Source organism: Aspergillus brunneoviolaceus, assembly GCF_003184695.1.
Source record: "Aspergillus brunneoviolaceus CBS 621.78 unplaced genomic scaffold BO95scaffold_51, whole genome shotgun sequence".
NCBI lineage: Eukaryota > Fungi > Ascomycota > Eurotiomycetes > Eurotiales > Aspergillaceae > Aspergillus > Aspergillus brunneoviolaceus.
In genome coordinates, this window is record NW_020290781.1 from 114,950 (window position 1) to 132,278 (window position 17,329).

General features: G+C 51.1%; 3 protein-coding genes across 3 annotated transcripts; 1 reads left to right on the forward strand and 2 right to left on the reverse strand.

Annotated features, from left to right (window-relative positions):
* Positions 1–33: 33 nt before the first annotated feature.
* gtb3 (glycosyltransferase family 4 protein) lies at positions 34–9,614 on the reverse strand. The gene is made up of 3 exons (XM_025591801.1): positions 9,103–9,614; positions 8,965–9,054; positions 34–8,903 (listed from the first exon to the last, which is right to left on the reverse strand). The coding sequence occupies exons 1-3, from the start codon at positions 9,166–9,168 to the stop codon at positions 423–425; spliced, it is 8,637 nt and encodes a 2,878-aa protein (XP_025440243.1). The 5' UTR covers positions 9,169–9,614; the 3' UTR covers positions 34–422.
* A 172-nt stretch (positions 9,615–9,786) lies between these two features.
* BO95DRAFT_444886 (uncharacterized protein) lies at positions 9,787–10,356 on the reverse strand. Its single transcript, XM_025586996.1, has one exon. The coding sequence runs from the start codon at positions 10,175–10,177 to the stop codon at positions 9,986–9,988; it is 192 nt and encodes a 63-aa protein (XP_025440244.1). The 5' UTR covers positions 10,178–10,356; the 3' UTR covers positions 9,787–9,985.
* Positions 10,357–11,964: 1,608 nt separating this feature from the next.
* Positions 11,965–14,097, forward strand: agd3 (putative extracellular serine-rich protein; the record flags this gene model as incomplete). Its single annotated transcript, XM_025589150.1, has 2 exons — positions 11,965–13,770; positions 13,831–14,097. The coding sequence occupies 2 exons, from the start codon at positions 11,965–11,967 to the stop codon at positions 14,095–14,097; spliced, it is 2,073 nt and encodes a 690-aa protein (XP_025440245.1).
* Positions 14,098–17,329: the final 3,232 nt, after the last annotated feature.

A 17,329-nucleotide genomic window follows, 5' to 3' on the forward strand; every position in this document is an offset into this window, starting at 1 on the left:
CATTTATGCTACTATTTATGATGCTTTCAATGAGGACGGTTTCCAATTGAATAATTCTCAACGCTCTTGGTGTGTGTAGTCTATCAAGGAAAGTAGAGTTCCGCCAATCATCGCCCCAATGCTGTGACTTTTATACAACCAGGAGAAAGAGTGTGCAAACAAGCATGTGTGGTTGAATCGCAACGTCTTCTTGGAGATAGTAAAAGAGCTGTATGGGAAGTGGGGAGTGATATCGAAGCTATGCGAGGGAAACACAAAAACAAAACATTGACACATGATTATATGTACAACAAATAAGGATATTTATTTTGACGAAAAGAGCAACAAGTATTGACAAGATCGGATACAATGAATCGAGCCAGGAACAAACAGGGTATAAGATCGAGCTGCAGCGGCATCAAAAGAGAGAGACAACCTGTCATTCAGACATTGTTGCCACTGTCGAGACCCCGGAAGTAGCTGGACTGGAGAAACTCGTCACGCATGACCAAACTCACGTCCGAGTTACGGTACTGCCGTAGGTCCTCGCGTTGAAGTCCACGCAGTTGCTCTCGACCAGCCGTAGAGAGTGAGTGAGTGCGGGAGTGATGCCCGTTGCGATTGAGTACGGGGGAGAGCCGGCCGGTTGGGGAAAGGTGACCGTTGGACGACTTGTTACCCGTGAGCCCAGACCAGGAGAGGGTTTGACGAGGCGCAAAGACAGGCAAAGAGGCATTGCTCGGGAGAGGGAGGAAGGAGCTAGCGTCGGTAGAAGCATTGCTCAGGCTTGACCGGATGGACGACGGGCGTTGATTCGCATTCAGCATAGGGAAGTTGGACACGGAGCTGTAGAAGCTTGACATGCCGGACGCAGCGGACGAGCGCCAGGAGTTCACTGCGCTGCGTGGGATGGTAATAACTTCTTCGTCAATTGGCATAGTTTGCTGCAGAGCGGTGGCAACATCAGCGGGCTCGCTAAGACTAGCGTGGGGGCGGCTAGCCATGATCTTAGCGGACTTTCCGATCCAGAGCATCTGCTCATGCTCACGCAGGTACCGATCACCACTGAAGGACTTCTGCACAATCTTGCGAGTCATCATACCCAGCTTGCGGCGGTGTTCGCTCTTATCGTACATGCGACGCGTGATCTTAGCAACATCCTCCGGGGTAGGTGCAGAAGTCAAGACAGGAGGTGCCTCGGTATCGTCGGCAAATTTACTCCATTCCCCAAGAAGTCCAAGCATGGTGATCTGCGCGCGGGCGAGAGCCAAGGCATCGTTCGGTGCAACCACGGCGCTGAAGCGGGAGAAGTCATCGGGGTCACTCAACACACGCAGGGAAGCTCCGACATCAGTACAGACAACGGGTGCACCGGTAAGAGCAGCCTCGCCAAGCGCCAGCGGTAAACCTTCAGACAAAGACGAGTTCAGGAAGAGCCAAGTATTCTCCAGCACCTTCATCGGGTCAGCAGTACCACGCAAAGTGACTCGACCACGAAGTCCCTTCGAAGCAATGATCTCTTGGCATTCTGTGGAATATGTTGGGGCCTTGTCGATAGCACCGTAAATGTCCAAATGGTAGTCATCAAACTTCCATTGATTGATGATGATATCCGCGGCAAGGAGCGCTGTCTTGATATCCTTGGCGTACCAAACGTGGGACAGCATAGTGACTGTAGGGCGCTGCGATTTGATCTCCTTAACTGGAGCAAACTTCTGCATGTCGGTGATACCGTTGACCACGGGATCAACCTTGCGACGGAAGACATTGCGATGCTCAATGGTTCCTTGACAGGTACCAATTTCGACTTCCCAGCCTGGGTTGAAGAAGTCGGCACATGGCAGGATGATATCAGCGTGGTGCAGCGTGAGAACCGATGTGACTCGCATCAAGCCCAGAAGAGCATTGCGAACAAAAGGCGAAAGCTTGCAGAGGGCAGAAGAAAGACAGAGATTCGTCTCACGCCAGCTGATGGCATGGTCCCAGATTTGCAATGTACAGTTTCTCTTGATCTTGCAGACAACTCCATATGACGCACTGACGCTGTGATGTGATGCCTGGAAAACATTGGGAATCTTTTCAGGGATCGGAATGGAGAAGATGAAGAGGTAGCGATACCAGAGCTCAAGGGCGATGTCGAGAGATGCCAAGGTGGGAAGCTCAGTGTCGTACCATTCTGACGAAGGGGTTGCATTGGGCATCTCCTGAGTCAGCCAGAGATCGCGCCAGCTCTCCTTCACAATTTCACTGTCCCAGATCTGAGTCCAATGACGCGAGTCTTGGAAATAGGTATTAAGGTTCACCAAGGCTCTAGTTGCCTGTTGGATATCAGCCTTGGAAAGGTGGATAGCACGGGCTCCCTTCACCAAGGCCGTCAAGATAGGGATGAAGTTCATTTTGATGTCCATCTCGCTGGCGGAAGTGACGTTTTCGACCTCGGAGTCAAGTTTGTTCTTGAAGAGACCATGCGTGGGCGTGAGGAAGTCGAGACCCCAAAGAGGAACCACTTTCAGTGACAAGATGTTCTGCTCTGTCTGATGCTTGGGAACACCAAAGTCGTTTGCAGATTCGCAGATCATATGCCACTTGATCGTCCGCAGGGAATTGATCATATCACGGCGGCAAGCGGAAACACCACCTCCTTCGTTTGGCCAGGTACCATTGTCCGCAGCCATGACGTGCAGTGATTTCTCGGTATCAGAGCCAAAGTCCTTAGATCTTGTGTTGACAACAGCATCACCGCCTGGTCCGAAGTTGAACAGATCACTAATCTTGACAGCCAAGGGAGTCCAACTGGAGATGTTGTCGTCCAGGTCTGCGCTGGCCGTAATTGTATCGGCGCGTAAGTCCAGATATTTCTTGGCTGAGGCAAGATCACCGCGATCTCTGCTGCGCCAGTAAGGAGCAAGCGTCTTGTCTCTTCTCAGTAGGCGTTCGTCCATCCACCGAACAATAATGCCGTCGAAGTCCACGCGGTCCTTCCAAGCCTTCCAGATCAACGAACGTGCACGAGAAGTGGACACGGGAAAGCGCTTCGTTGTCAAACCGAAGAACCGGGTAAGAATACTTGAACTCAGACTGTCACAATACAAAAGAGGATTGTCATGCACAAAGCTGGTGTATCGGGGTTTGGCCAGTACAGCGAGGTAGTCATGCTCGATCATGGGTGGGGTCTGAATTTTCTGTCCGTTGAGTGTGGTAAAGATCGTGGGATGAAACTTGTGATCGTAAAGCCAGCGAGACTCGTAGACGTCCGCACCTTGAACAAACGAGGCCTCCGTCACCTTGGAATGAGGTATCCAGCGATCAATCTTCTGGGGATGGCGCAGAGGAGGCGCACACCAAGAGACAGTACAGGTGATATGCGAGAGAGCGAACTCGGCCCGAAGCAACTCATCTCCAAACCGAGGATTCTTGCGATAATGATACTTGAACCGAATCAGATTGCCGTCCTTCATGTAGGATCCTGCTTCGATGAGGCCCTTCTTGTTGTATTGCACGCTCTGAAGATGATTTTCTCCGCGCACACAGCGGCGTCCCATTGGAACCTTGGCAGAAGACAGCTTGGACAAGGAGAATCCCTTCTTGGACGGGGCACGGTAGTCATAATGATACTCATTGATCACCTTCCCACCTTTGAATTCTTGTCTGACCATGAGTAGCATATCCTTGGAATATACGCAGATGTAGCTGAGACTCTTCGTGCCTTCCGGCTCGGCCTTGTGCTGTCCCGCGTAGTAGTAGATCTTGAACCCTCCATCAGCTTCATCGTGCTTGAAAGCAGAGAATGTTCCATCCAAGCTCTGAATAACAAAGCGGCTCTTCTTGATGCTGATAGTCATTCCTTTCGTCTCATCCCAGAGCTGTTTCACATTGCTGCGGCCGTGAAACAGAAAGAATGAGAGGCCTAGATTCTGCACGATCCTCGAATACGACCAAATCGAGCTCAAGGCCAGGGTGGCTGGTACACGAATGATAGCATGACGCTGACTCATGACATGGTCGAATTCTCGCTGGAATTCAGGATCAGCGATGAGAGCAACAACGATAAACTTGATCGTTGATGCCAATGAATAATAGAGTGAGTGCCAGGGTTTTGCAAAAAGATGAATGATTGCAGGGAGCCTCTTGGAGACATAAGGGATGTAGTCTGGAGTCTCTGGATCTTGGAACACAACAGCTTCGCCTGTGCCATAGTGTGCATAATCGAGAATGCTGACAGCGGTAGCAGCACCAAGGTTGCAGCGCGCCACATGCACATCAAGATCCTCCGTATCGAACTGGCAAAGACGCCCTTCAAGCCATTTCCGATCCTCGCTTGACAGCTGACAAGGCTGGCCAAGGCAACGGTTCAAGAGAGAGTTTCTGATGTCCTTGGGAAGCTTTTCCCAATGAGCATCACACTCAAAGCCAAGGCACAGGTGTTTGAGTAGTTCCTTCTTAGCCCAGCGAATAACGACCGCGGTGTTAGATTCCGCTCGCAGCTGGCGAGCCATAGTCTCAGTCACACCGGCGGTGACGAGAGACTCGGACAGAATAGCATACTCGTGAGGGATGTGCAGCATTGATTCGGCGACGGCGTGAAGCAATGTTTCAGCAATGACTTGGCAATTGGCACTGACATCAATGCGCTGATCGAGTCCACGTCCAACACCAATGGCAATGCTGAGGTGTGTCGTTGTGCTGCAGCTGAGCGCGTGAATGCCAGGGCCCAGTGACCCAGACGGCACAAGCTCCACGGTAATTTCTCCTTTTCCCCACGCCCCAAGGGCAAGACTGATCAATTCCTCTGCTCTTGGGAAAGCATCCTCGATTCTAGGTTCCTTTCTGCGAGAAAGCAAGATTTCCTTGACTTCGACACCGGGATGATTTTGTGGCTCCAGTTTCAAGCGCGCGTCCGAAGGTATTTGTGCGATTTTCTCGTGGAATGTTTGCAGTTCTTGCTGGGACCACTCGGGGTCGGCCCATGGAGCCGTGTAGGCATGGAAAGTCTTTCCCAATTCGACAGGTGAGTCAACCTTCTTGGGCATCCCCATCTTCGCAGAGAAAAGGGAGAGGAAAGCGACTGTCCAAGTGGCCGAGCCTAATCCGATTACTTGAGAGTAGGGGAAATGCGGGAGACAGACTTTGAGGGCGATTCCCAAAGGTAAGCCGACAGCGCATCCAAGAAGAAGGGTCTTGAAAGCATGAGGACCAGTGAATATTTTGGTATACTGATACCAAAGCAACCCAGTGTAAGCCAAAATGTACGCGCAGAACGTAATCATGGCTTCGACAGAGGACTGGAAAGTCCACAGAAGGGCTGTAGCAAGCGCAAGACTCCATACATGCCACATAAGGAATCTGAACAGAACTCTCCAGTAGACCTTCCTCTTGAATCGTACGTCCCGCTTCTGCGTCGCACGGATGTCCTTTGACATAGGGACAGCTACGGACGAGTGCTGGCCAACGAGGTCGTGTAATTCTTGGGCTTTGGTGTCAATGAGAACAGCACCAATCAAGTAATAAGCCAGGCCGAATCCCACGGCCATTCTCTGCGACTCATTGTCAGCAGCGGACAGCAAGCCATTGCCATGTCCGCCAGACAGAAGTTGCACCCACTTGTCCAGGAGAGCCACGACAAAGTACAGAACACCACAGCCAATCTCTCTGCTCGATTGTCGCCATTGAATGAAAGCGTTGTGCAATCGAATGCCCTTCTGGGAGTTCCTGAGCACATCCAGGCCGACTTTGGTTTGGATATTCCAAGACGAGCTGAACGGAATCGGCCTGGGTACATCCGCGTATCTGCAGTACCAGTCCAAGAGAAAATTGGTAGCATCCCAATCTCTAGCCAATTCAAGAACCAGGGTATCCGTTGTGGGCTTCTTATAGAAGTGGCGGTTCTTCTCCGCCATCACGTCCCTCAGAAGCGCTTCTCTGGACAGTTTTAACACGGCCGGGTCGCTGAGGTTTCCAAAGACTTTCTCGTCATTGTTACCATAAGTAGCAACATACCACTTGCGGATCTCTGTGTCATCGGTTCTTCTCAAGCTCTGGTACCAGGTGACCCACTTAGAGGCGATAGACCGAAGGCCAAAGAGTAGGACTATGATAAAGACATAGATGACCGCGAGGTAGATGGCTGAATCATGGCCGGTGAAAGTTGTCACGATGGGCGAGATGAACAGAATTGGAACACACGCGAAGATGATTTTGCGGCCTGATAGGAAAGTGGAGCCGGGATAGCTGAAACTGGCGAGGGAGGCAAAGCTTGAGAAATAGATCGTCAATGCGATCAGATACAGGTAGAAGATAATTCCGGCCCGTGCGCTCTCCGTGGCAGAAATGGCGATGAACCCAATGAGACCACCGGCGACCGTGAAAGCAATTCCGGCAATCAATCGGATGAGGACAAACATGTTGGCGGCGGCGAATGCCATTGAGATCAGATAATAGGGACCTCCACAAGCGATCCACGTGCCGATAGCACCGGACAACAAGAGCGAAATCATTAGAGCGATGGTAGCACTCTGCTGCTCATCATAAGTCATGTAGGCAGAAAGATACAGCCCGCGCCCGATAATGGTGAGCAAGAGGATATCGATCAGCGCAGGGAAAGCGAAGACACTGAGAAATGTGAATCGCTGATAGCCACGCATAGGCTTGACCTTATCGGCTGGATTCACATCGATCTGTGCGCCAGCGTACGATGTAGCCATATCAGGAGCACCATTGATCCAATTTGGCAGCTTTTCGTTCGTATAGCTCTTGCGGAATCGGTTTGACAGCAGCTTTCCAAAAGCACTGGGAACCATGTCGAAGTAGGCTTCACAACGCGATCCAAGAGCGAACGATTCAGCGAAAGCAGCGGCTTGATCGGATTGATTGTTGAAGAGTGGGTTCCGGTCGGTCACTTCGGTGTAAATTTCATCCAAGGCGCCCTTTCTTGCTGCACAGAACAATGCGAGGGCCAGCATGTCCGTGTAAGCATCAATAGAAGGGTTTTGGACAAGCTGGCACAAAGCTTCAGAAATCTGAGCAAGTTCAAGCTCTTTTCGCTCGCGTAGTATATTGTTGAAGACATATTCGGCCTCTTTGAATAAGGCGAGGCAGAGTGTCGGGGAAGGAAATTGGCAACCTTGCTCCTTGTACCAAGTGAGACGGGTATCTACCACCATTTCTAGGGTAGCGGATCCCTCGAGATAGGCAGTAGTGTTCAGCTCCTTGAGCTGGGCCAGAGAAGGCATATCTATAAGTTGTCTACGGATATAAGCACAAATTTCTTCGGACATAGGCCTTGGGGCGTCAGTCAAAGACAGATGTTGCAACAAGAGGAGTCGCTCTTCGGGGCTCAAGGCATCGATATCCTGCACAATGCGGCGGGGTAAACCCACGTCTTCGACAAGGTCCTTTGACCATTGCGCCAAAGCGGTTTCTGCCTCAAAGCAGATGTGGCGTGGGAATCCCTTTGCCGACAAGAATGTGTGCAAGACGGTACCCGTAAGACCTTGAGCATTCTTTGATGCAAATATATCGACCCCATCTGCATCCATCTGGTAGACAGCCCAGAAGCGAACATCGGTACTTTTACGTAGACCAGAATCCAATCCAAGATATACTCGTAGTTGGTCGGTGGAGGCCAAGGTTGCAAGCTGCTTAATGGCTGCTGCGAGCTGTTCAGAGGGACTCCAGTCGCACGAGGCCAAATTGTCATGGAACTGCCTAAGGAGAAGCCCCAGACTTTGCAGCTTAGAAGCAGGAACAGGATGGAGCAAGCTGTGCGACTTGAGCCGTTGCTGAGATTGCAGGATTTCAGCAAAGGCCAAAGGGGTTGCTTCAGAGCCTAGAGGGAAACAGCCTAGCTCCTTGAACTCGATGCCAGCCATGGAAATCGATAACGGGCTACCTTGCGATTTAACCTGGGCGACCCACTCTGGAGGCTCACGCAGAGAGCCAGTCGACTTGGCGCTGAGCTGTGACTGATATTCTGACGACGCAATTAGTGTCTTCAAGGTCGGGAAGAACGGAATCAGAGAAGTCCAGGATTCATTGTCGACAGGCTGGCGTTCAATTTGAAGATTAGTGCGCCAGCGATCATGGGCCTTCATAATCTCGGCGTCTTTCAGCCACCCAAAAGAAGAAAGAGGCTCCAGAATTTTGACATTGAGAGCGGCGTTCTCAAGGGCGGATGCGCGGCCAATCCATGGGATTGCGCTATAGAAATTGCACCACTGCATTGACCTCTGAATTACCGCGTTGGAGAGCGACGCGGTGTCGTCAATGGTCTCCCAAGCTATCACCAAAAAGTCACGCATACACGCCTCGGAGACGAATGCCTTGATCGTTGGATGCAATTTCTCGAGCTGGAAGTAATCCCGCTTCTGGCCGTCTGGGAGGATGCTCGCATTCTTGATGACAAGCCCCGAAATTGCAGTCGTCTGTAAGACATCCCGGTCTTGGAGGAACTTCGGTGGAGCTGTTTCGAGATAAACGGCCAAGCCAAGGTTGTTGATCGTTTCGCACAGTCTTGCAAGCACGGTTGACGTGAACTTGTCTTCCCAGTTAGCAAGCAGAACACCACTCAAGACCGATTCGCGAAAGCTCCCAGCCAAAACATTGCCAATCTTCTCGATTGCCGTCGAAGTAGTCTCTTGATTGAGGAGCACTGTGAGGTCAAGTCTACCAACAAACTGCTTGCCTTGCACTTGTGCAAGACCAGATACCACACCGGGCTTCAAGGGATCCACGATGATGAGATCCCAACGTTCCAGCAATTGACGGTGGGACTCAGTCAGAGGACTAGTGAAAGACCCCAGGTAGACGCCCACAGAGGATGGCTTTTTTTTGCTGTGATGCGCAGTGGTAAGACCAAGCTGTTGAGTCGCAAGCTTGTCCAGCTGTTGGACTATATGGGCCGGCACCACCTCCTTACGGGGTCGCGACTAGAAACAATATTAGACCGGAGCTTTTCTTATGTGATGTCAGCTTGCAGACGGACTATACCTTATACCATTTGGTGAATCTCTTGAAGCCGGAGTATGTGAGATAGAGACACCCACATACTACACTTGCCAGCAGGATGCCGATCAAGACCTATGACAGGTCAGTATGGGAAGCGCACAGTGTACAGGATTTACGTACAAACTGCCACCAGTGGCTTTTCATCCCAGCCCACCCGACGGGGGAGACGTCGAGAATTTCGGCCATCTCGATTAAAGATTAAGGCGTCCACAATAACGGCGCGAGAACGAGGGACATGTATGATGAATGGAGCAGAGCAGCGAGCGGATGCGATTATTATTAAGAATATAGGATCGTATATTCAGAGGAGGACAACGTCATGCCCTAAGTCATGGTTGTAGGTCTCTTTGTTTGTGGTGTGGGATGTACCCAGTCTTAACCAGGGAAGAAGAGAAGGAATAAGAGAACGGTAGCTTTGTAAATATAAACGAATGGCAAGAACTGATGGGTAGGAAACGAGCTCTGAAAGGGTCGAACGAACGGTGGCCAGAAAGGCTAAAAAAGCAAAATGCGAGGAGAAAATGCGAGCAGGAAAAAAAAAGTCAGGACGGTGGCAGCGCCAGGTATAGAGGCGGAAGAAGAGGCCTGAGAAGCGTGATCGAGCAGCCGACAGCCAGCCTCTCCTGTATGTCTGACTCGATGACTGAGCAGGAGGCAGGATGTTAGGTCAGCCGCTGCAGGATGTCAGTTCCAGATATTTTTATTCCATCCAAATTAGTCTGGTTAGAGGCTGCGGGCAGTATCTGATCGGGGGCCACCTAGTCTGATGCAATCACGACCGGTGGCGCCCAACGCAGCTTCGGCCTCAAGGATGACCAAAATAGCCAAGCGTGTCAAAGTCCTTTGGATTTAGTTTGGCGCTAATTCTTTTGGTCTGTTTGAGAGTGAAAAGCGGCAGCTCCATATTAAGTAAGTGATGAGATGGTGCTGGGGCGATTGCCATGCCACGCCATGGGGATGGCAATGGGGATCAACCCGGTAGCGTGGCACACCCATTCTCTCATCATTTGTGTAAAGCGGAACAAACCGAACGGAGGCGAGAGGCAAATGGAACGGTACCATTGATGACAGCGATTGATCCTTTTTCCTTTTTTTTCTTGTCTTTGAACAAAAGTGGGGATATGGAGTGGGTGTGGGCAGCACAAGCACACACAGAGAGAGAGAGAGAGAGAGGTCGTTGTTGATGCATGGCCATGGCGATTGTTGCACCACCTGGAGGGGGTCAGGACAGTGAGTGCGGTGGAGATTGTCGATTATGCGATTGGTCTTTGAAGAATTTTCAGTCTGCCTGCCTTTTTTTTTCCCTTGCGTTCGAAGTTAGTGGGTATTGCAGAGACAACCAGCCGGTTTGGTTTGTCTACTGAATGGTAGGTTGGAGGGGACAACAAGACTGGATGAACCAAAAATCAAAAATCAAACAGGCAAAGAGAAAAAAAAAAGATAATGTGGAGAAAATTGAGCCCGGGAGTTGATGCGGCTACTAAATTAAGCTTAGTGTTGTATCATTACCTCCAGTACGCAACAGCTTTGTATTAATCATTCAGTCGCTAATACGGTACTGTCATGGCAATCTTTTTTACAAAAACACATCTACCGTCACACAGTCTCGTAATACTAAGCGAAAGGTCTCGTATCCGCTGGTTCCTCTTCCCTTGATTGACTTTCCCCCTCTTCCTGTTTCTCTTCTTCCCGGTTAGTCGATCTCCTACTACTACGGAATATGTCCTTTATTATCTACCCCACACCATCAAACCAAATCTTCATGGTCTCAGTTCCTGATGGGCCCTCTTCTTAGCTTCCAGGCTCTGACTTGTTCTCTATTTTCGGGCGCTAGAATGGCATTGCAATGGCCACCTGATGCTAAAATGCTAAACTGATGCTAACTGTACTGATGCTTTAGCGCTCCTTAGTAGTAGTCTGTGAGCTGAACTGGGAAATCCATCTCCGTGCGCCGAGTCTCTTGTTCGACGGCCAGACTCCCTCGCCATGACTCTCACACCATGTGGGCTCGTCTCTCGTCTATTTTTTCCTCATCTCTGTTTGTCAGATGTTCTGAGAGTTGGATTATAGATGGAACTTGCTAGCGAATGGTTTTGGCAAGGAAGAGGGCCCCCCTCCCCCCCATTCCCCTCAATCCATCTCGGAAAAAGTCTCGGGGCAATTTCCACTACGCATGCCATGGCCAACTGGGTCACTCAGATACGATGAACACACTAGTCAAAAATCGACTCATCGCCTCCGGCTCCTCCATCCAGGGACCTGAATCTCTGAAAAAGCGGGGCTGCAAGTACCCAGCGGAGACCAAGTGCGCCATATCTGAGTGAATCGTGGAACCCTCGGCTTCGGACTTAACGGGTCTGGCCCTGAAAAACTGCGTGAAACGATAGGCTATCAAGCTTTTTTTACGAGCTCTGGGGAGCAGGCACCCCCCGGCAGTTAATATAAACACACAGGATGTGATTGTGCCCACAGAACACAAGCCGCTGATCTTTAGTCTACAGCTGACGATTTCGCCAGGGGTCCTGAAGCTCAGGTCCACCCAGTCACTCGCTATCATTCGCCTTCGTCGGGCTGACATTCCTTTTCGTCTTGCGCAGGATCGGTTGATCAGACTACATTGCAATCATGATTCCGTCCTGGCTGCTCAATGCGGGCTGTTTCTTCGGATTTATAACCTGCCATACGCCCCCAGGTGTTTGGCCTGATCAGGGTGCGACGGTCATTTCATCCACTGCAGCTCCTTTGACAACTTTAACCATTGGAGTTTCAGGAACAATTGTTCCTGGCACTACTTCAATTGTTCATTCGTTTACTACTACCGACTCTCTCGCTTTGTCTACTCCCACTGCTGCACCTACTACTTTACTCACTTCGTTCAGCTCTACTGCTACAATCGTTGCATCGCTTTCTTCTTCCTCTCTTTCCTCCTCTTCCTCCTCTTCTTCGTCTTCCTCTGTTGTGTCAGTCGAAGCGTCCACCACCATGTCTCTCAGCTCGAGCATTGTGGCTGCCCCGTCTGCCTCCGCCGCCGTCTCTGCTTCTGTCGCGGCGGTGAGTGCGGGGTCTGTTGCGGCCAACATCCTGGTTATTGCCCGAGACACTGCATCGGCCAATGTTGCGTCCTCTGGCCTTAACGCTTATGGCATTCCCTTCACCACTCTTGTCGTGCCGCAGGCTGGAGCTAGCCTGCCTGCGCTCAACACCACCACCGGAGGAAACTTCGGAGGTATTGTGGTTGCCAGCGAGGTCAGCTACGACTACGGCACCGCGGGCTTCCAGAGTGCGTTGACTACGGACCAGTGGAACCAACTGTATGCCTATCAGCTGGCCTATGGTGTGCGCATGGTACAGTACGACGTCTATCCGGGCCCCAACTATGGTGCAAGTGCCGTCGGAGGCGGATGCTGTGACACCGGTGTGGAACAATTGGTGTCATTCTCCGATATCAGCGACTTCCCCACCTCAGGCCTGAAGACGGGTGCTGGTGTCAGCACCAGTGGTCTCTGGCACTATCCGGCCACCATCAGCGACACCAACACCACCAAACAAATTGCCTCGTTTGCCTCCAACTCAGTCGTGTCCAGTGACACGACTGCTGCAGTGATCAACAACTTCTCTGGCCGGGAGCAAATGGCGTTCTTCATTTCCTTCGATACCACCTGGAGTGCTACCTCCAACTACTTGCAGCACGCTTGGATTGCCTGGATTACACGCGGTCTCTATGCTGGATACCGCCGTGTTAACCTGAACACTCAGATTGATGACATGTTCCTCGAGACGGACATCTACTATCCGAATGGCACGACCTTCCGTATCACCCCCGATGACCTGACGGGCATCACCAACTGGGTGCCCACGATCAATGCCAAGATGAACGCTGGAAGCAGCTACTACGTCGAGGTTGGTCACAACGGTAACGGCAACATCGAGGCCTCCGCCAACACCGGTGATGCCGGTTATGATGCCTGCAACGGCGGTGCTATTGAGTATGATTCTCCTCCCGACACTCCTTTGGAGTTCCAGAAGCCGCTTGGAACTGGTACCAACCTCTGGCCCTCTACCCCGACCGCGTACGACTGGACGACCACCTGTACCAAGCTCGATGCCCTTCTGAATTGGTGGACCACTTCATCCAACTTGAACAGCTGGGGTCACATCTCCCACACTTTCACCCACGAGGAGCAAAATAACTCGACCTACTCGGATGTGTTCAAGGAGATCTCCTTCAACCAGGCCTGGCTCAAGCAGGTCGGTATCGATGCCGCTGCGCACTTCACCTCCAACGGTATCATCCCCCCGGCCATTACTGGACTGCACAACGGCGATGCTCTTCAGGCCTGGTGGGATAACGGCATCACCAACTGTGTCGGTGACAACACGCGTCCCGTGCTCCTGAACGCGGACAATGCGATGTGGCCCTTGTTCACCACCGTTGCCGCCAACGGCTTCGCCGGCATGCAGGTCAACCCTCGCTGGGCCACCCGTATCTATTACAACTGCGACACTCCGGCTTGCACTGTGCAGGAGTGGATCGATACCTCTGCTGGTAGCGGCGACTTCAGTACTCTGCTGGCTACGGAGGAGGCTGACACCATGCGCCACCTGTTTGGTCTCTACCACGACCCTTACATGTTCCACCAGGCCAATCTCCGCAACGCAGACGTCGACCCCATCACCATCAACGGCGTGTCGGCGAAGTACTCCATTTTCCAGGCTTGGGTTGAGACCGTGGTGCAGGAATTCGTGCGCCTGGTTGACTGGCCTATCGTTACTCTGAAGCACCAGGACGTGAGTTAATCCCTTGGCCCAACTAACATCTCTTGAAATCGGTCACTAATCAAGCTATAGATGTCCGCTGGCTTCCTCGCTCGTTTCAACCGCGACAAGTGCGGTTACGCTCTCAGCTACGCCATCGCGAACAAGCAGATCACTGCGGTGACTGTCTCCGCCACCGGCAACACCTGCAGCGAGCCGGTCCCCGTCACCTTCCCTGTGGCGCCCACCAGCACCCAGGGATTCACCACCGAGCAGGTGGGCAGCGACCCCCTGACCGTGTGGGTGAAGCTGTCGGGCTCGCCGGTGACCTTCACTCTCTCCACTCCCATCGCGTTGTAAAAAGCGCGGGGGGAGACAACACACTCGCTTGATTGACGGGATTCTGATCCTCTGGACATAATCTGTAATGTTATAATGGCCACATCATGGATATACTAGTAGAATTACCTACGATACGATATTGAGTATCACTAGGATGAGATACGGTACGAATACAATCGCTAGTGTTTTTACGCAGCTGGAGTGGTACGGTAAAATGTTACTAGAGGCTGGACATATCCTGTACATACAGTACACACCATCACCACCACCGCGCACAGGACCAGCAAACACCGTCACATCCATCCTCCCAGAACAAAAACACAACCCATAAGTCAAACCCTCTTACGTCTCTATGACGATGAGTTTAGGTTAAGAACTTTTGCGATCATCCAAAACCTACCCAACGAGAACCCACCAACACAGAGACAGAGAGAGAGACAAAAACCAAATCGCGGAGGTCCAACCACACCGGGGGAGGCGTCCCCCAGAACCCTGCATGAGAAAAGCGGGAAGGGCATGAGCATGAGCATGCTGCCTTCAGGTAAGCCGCGGGCAACCACCACTCAAGCACAAAGGAGACAAAACTCTTTTTTTGCTTTGTACTGTACCTATCCAATTGCTCCACTGGCATCTCAAAGATACAACCTCCACAGTTCCACCAGTCCACGGGAGAAAAAGTATCATCCATACCAGATCATAAAGCACAACCCTTTCTTTCCTTGTCTTGCCCTGCCTGCCCCCACGCTCCCACGCTTCCATCTCCCCCAAAGTACGATCCTGTTTTTTTTTTTTTTTTCTTTCCCTGCTTTCTCGGGGGAGTCGGGGAAAAGATTTAGGGGTAACTAAAATTTCCTACCCCTCATCCAGGATCCAGGATCAGGGATCCATTTTTTTTTTCTTTTGCCCCTGTCAAATTGGAGCGATAGGACAGCGCATCATCTTTTCTCTTTGCTGCTGCATCCTGCCGGTCGATCTTGGCGTATGCACACTAGTACAATCCTTTTTTCGATTTTGGGGGGGGTTAGCCTGAATGGATCCTGTTTGTTGGGGGTGGTTTCAGCAGGTTTTTTTTTGTGGGATGATGTTTAGGATTTAGATTAGATTTGGATATACGAATGACGTGGAGGTTTGATTTGACCTACGGGGTGCGTGTTTCTGATAATCTATATGGGATGGCACTTTGTGGGGAATGGGAATGGGCGCGGGCGGAGAAAAGAAAGAGGGGCAAAAGGGACGGAAGGGATGAGTGGGGAAGGGAAGGGAAGAAAGAAGGGGAGAGAGACGGGAAGGAAGGTGACTTTGCCCGGAATGTGGACGGTGGTTGTGTCGGCTTCGCTGACCTATTTTTACCACCTAAGGTATGTATGTCTCGCTAAGGGCCTTATGATGGATGGGGCTGTTAGAGCTTGCAATTGATAATCCGTTGGTTTGGATGCTCAGTGTTCACACTTGTGGTGGTAGTCGTAGTCTAGTTGACAGCGAGGTCGGATCCGAAAGACAGACGAGACGAGGCTATACACACATAATCTCTTGGAAGGTTGGCTGGACCCTGTTAGAAGTGGTGTTATAGCGTCGTCAGAACCAGCTGGCTTAGTTAGTTAGCTAGTCGACTAGCTCTTAGTTGACTAGCTACTAAGGCCAGCTAAGTAAGCAGGGGCAAAATACTCAAGTACCTACAGTTAAGTGACTCGTACATTGGAATATGTAACTAACTTGCTACTATGTGCTGTATAATAAACTAAACTATTACTATAGATGTAAGACCTCACCTTTCCCCACACAAACTCTCGCTCCGTCACCCTGACTTGCAGGAACAGAGCGGGAGGCCAAAGCTACCTAGTACCTAGTTCCGAGTCAGTCAGCCGATGGTGGTGGAGGTTGAGTTTCGCTTCCCCCGCGTATGGTCCTGTCAAATTTTAATTTGTCTTTAGCTGCCGGTTAGACTAGCGTTTCTCGTATTTGGATGCATCATACATTCGCCCCGTTACACCTCATCTTGGTTTGTCTTGTATGGGATGATGCTGATGCTGCTGATGCTGATGCTGCTGCTGCTGATGATGATGCAAGTTAGATTAAAACTTACTAACTCTTTCACCTGCTTACCTCACGACTTTAGTTAGATACTCGCCGAAGAAGGCAAGGCAAGTCGAGTCCGGGATATGTACACGAGCCTAAGGCTTGGGTTGGTAAGTTCGATGGCCAGTTTTCTCATTGCCCCTACATTCGTAGACTTTCTTTATGCCCAGTCTTCAAGGCTGATCATCGGCGCCGAGGTCGGGGGAAGAGGAGGTTAACGGACATGCCGATGATTATGTTCGAATAGCGACGAACTTCTTGTTTAGGGAGGAGACTACATTTCCTACATTCGTATTCATTAAAGATTTGTGAGTTGGCATTGCAATCATCCCCGGTTCGAGAATAGCATGATGGCGAGATTCTCATATCATCCGGGATGATGATGAGAGAGAGAGAGAGAGAGAGGGCTATGAGGCTACAAGACTCGAATTGCGGAGATCGCCTCTTTGTCTCGGGCTGAGCTTTAGTTTAGAGGCTGTTGTTGTTGGGGGGGAAAGTCATGATGCCATTCAAGCTCGTAAATCACAAGCACAAACACAATGGACGCACTCCTTCTTCTCTCCTCAATGATCCTTCTGCCAGGCTAAAAAGATAATCACAACGTACATCTCCTGACTGCAGGACATCGCTGGACAGAAGATGTTCGCACTATCGCCTCTTCAATTTCTGAAGCGCCGGCCCCCTTCAGCTTTTGCTCAGCCCCATCCCCGTTTACTTTTTTATCTCTCTCTCCCTTGTGTTCTGTGCTACGCGCCTCGAAAACTCGACCTGACAACCGTCCTACCTCAAGCACCTTTTTTGCCTTTTGCCCCGTGAAATTTTAAACCCGACGCCTGCATGTCAAGCTTAGGTTGACACCTGCCAGGGGGAGGGGGGAAGGGGGGTCAATCAGGGACGGCCGCGGTGGCTGGCCTGGACGGTTCTCCTGCGTCTACCGTGCTAATCAGAGGCAGATTTCCGTTCGTCGCGAGGCAACAAACGGGCGGAAAGTAAACAGCCAAAGAAAAACTCTGCCAGGTCAGCAGATTTGCTGCAGCGGATATCCCTGTAGGATCAGACGGTCAGGCCAGTCGGGTGCAGTTTGAGGTCAAGAAAAAAAAGGGAGAAAGCAAAATGGCCATGGCCATGCCATGCCATGCCAGCCCAACAAGCCAGCCAAGGGCTAAGCCGGTTT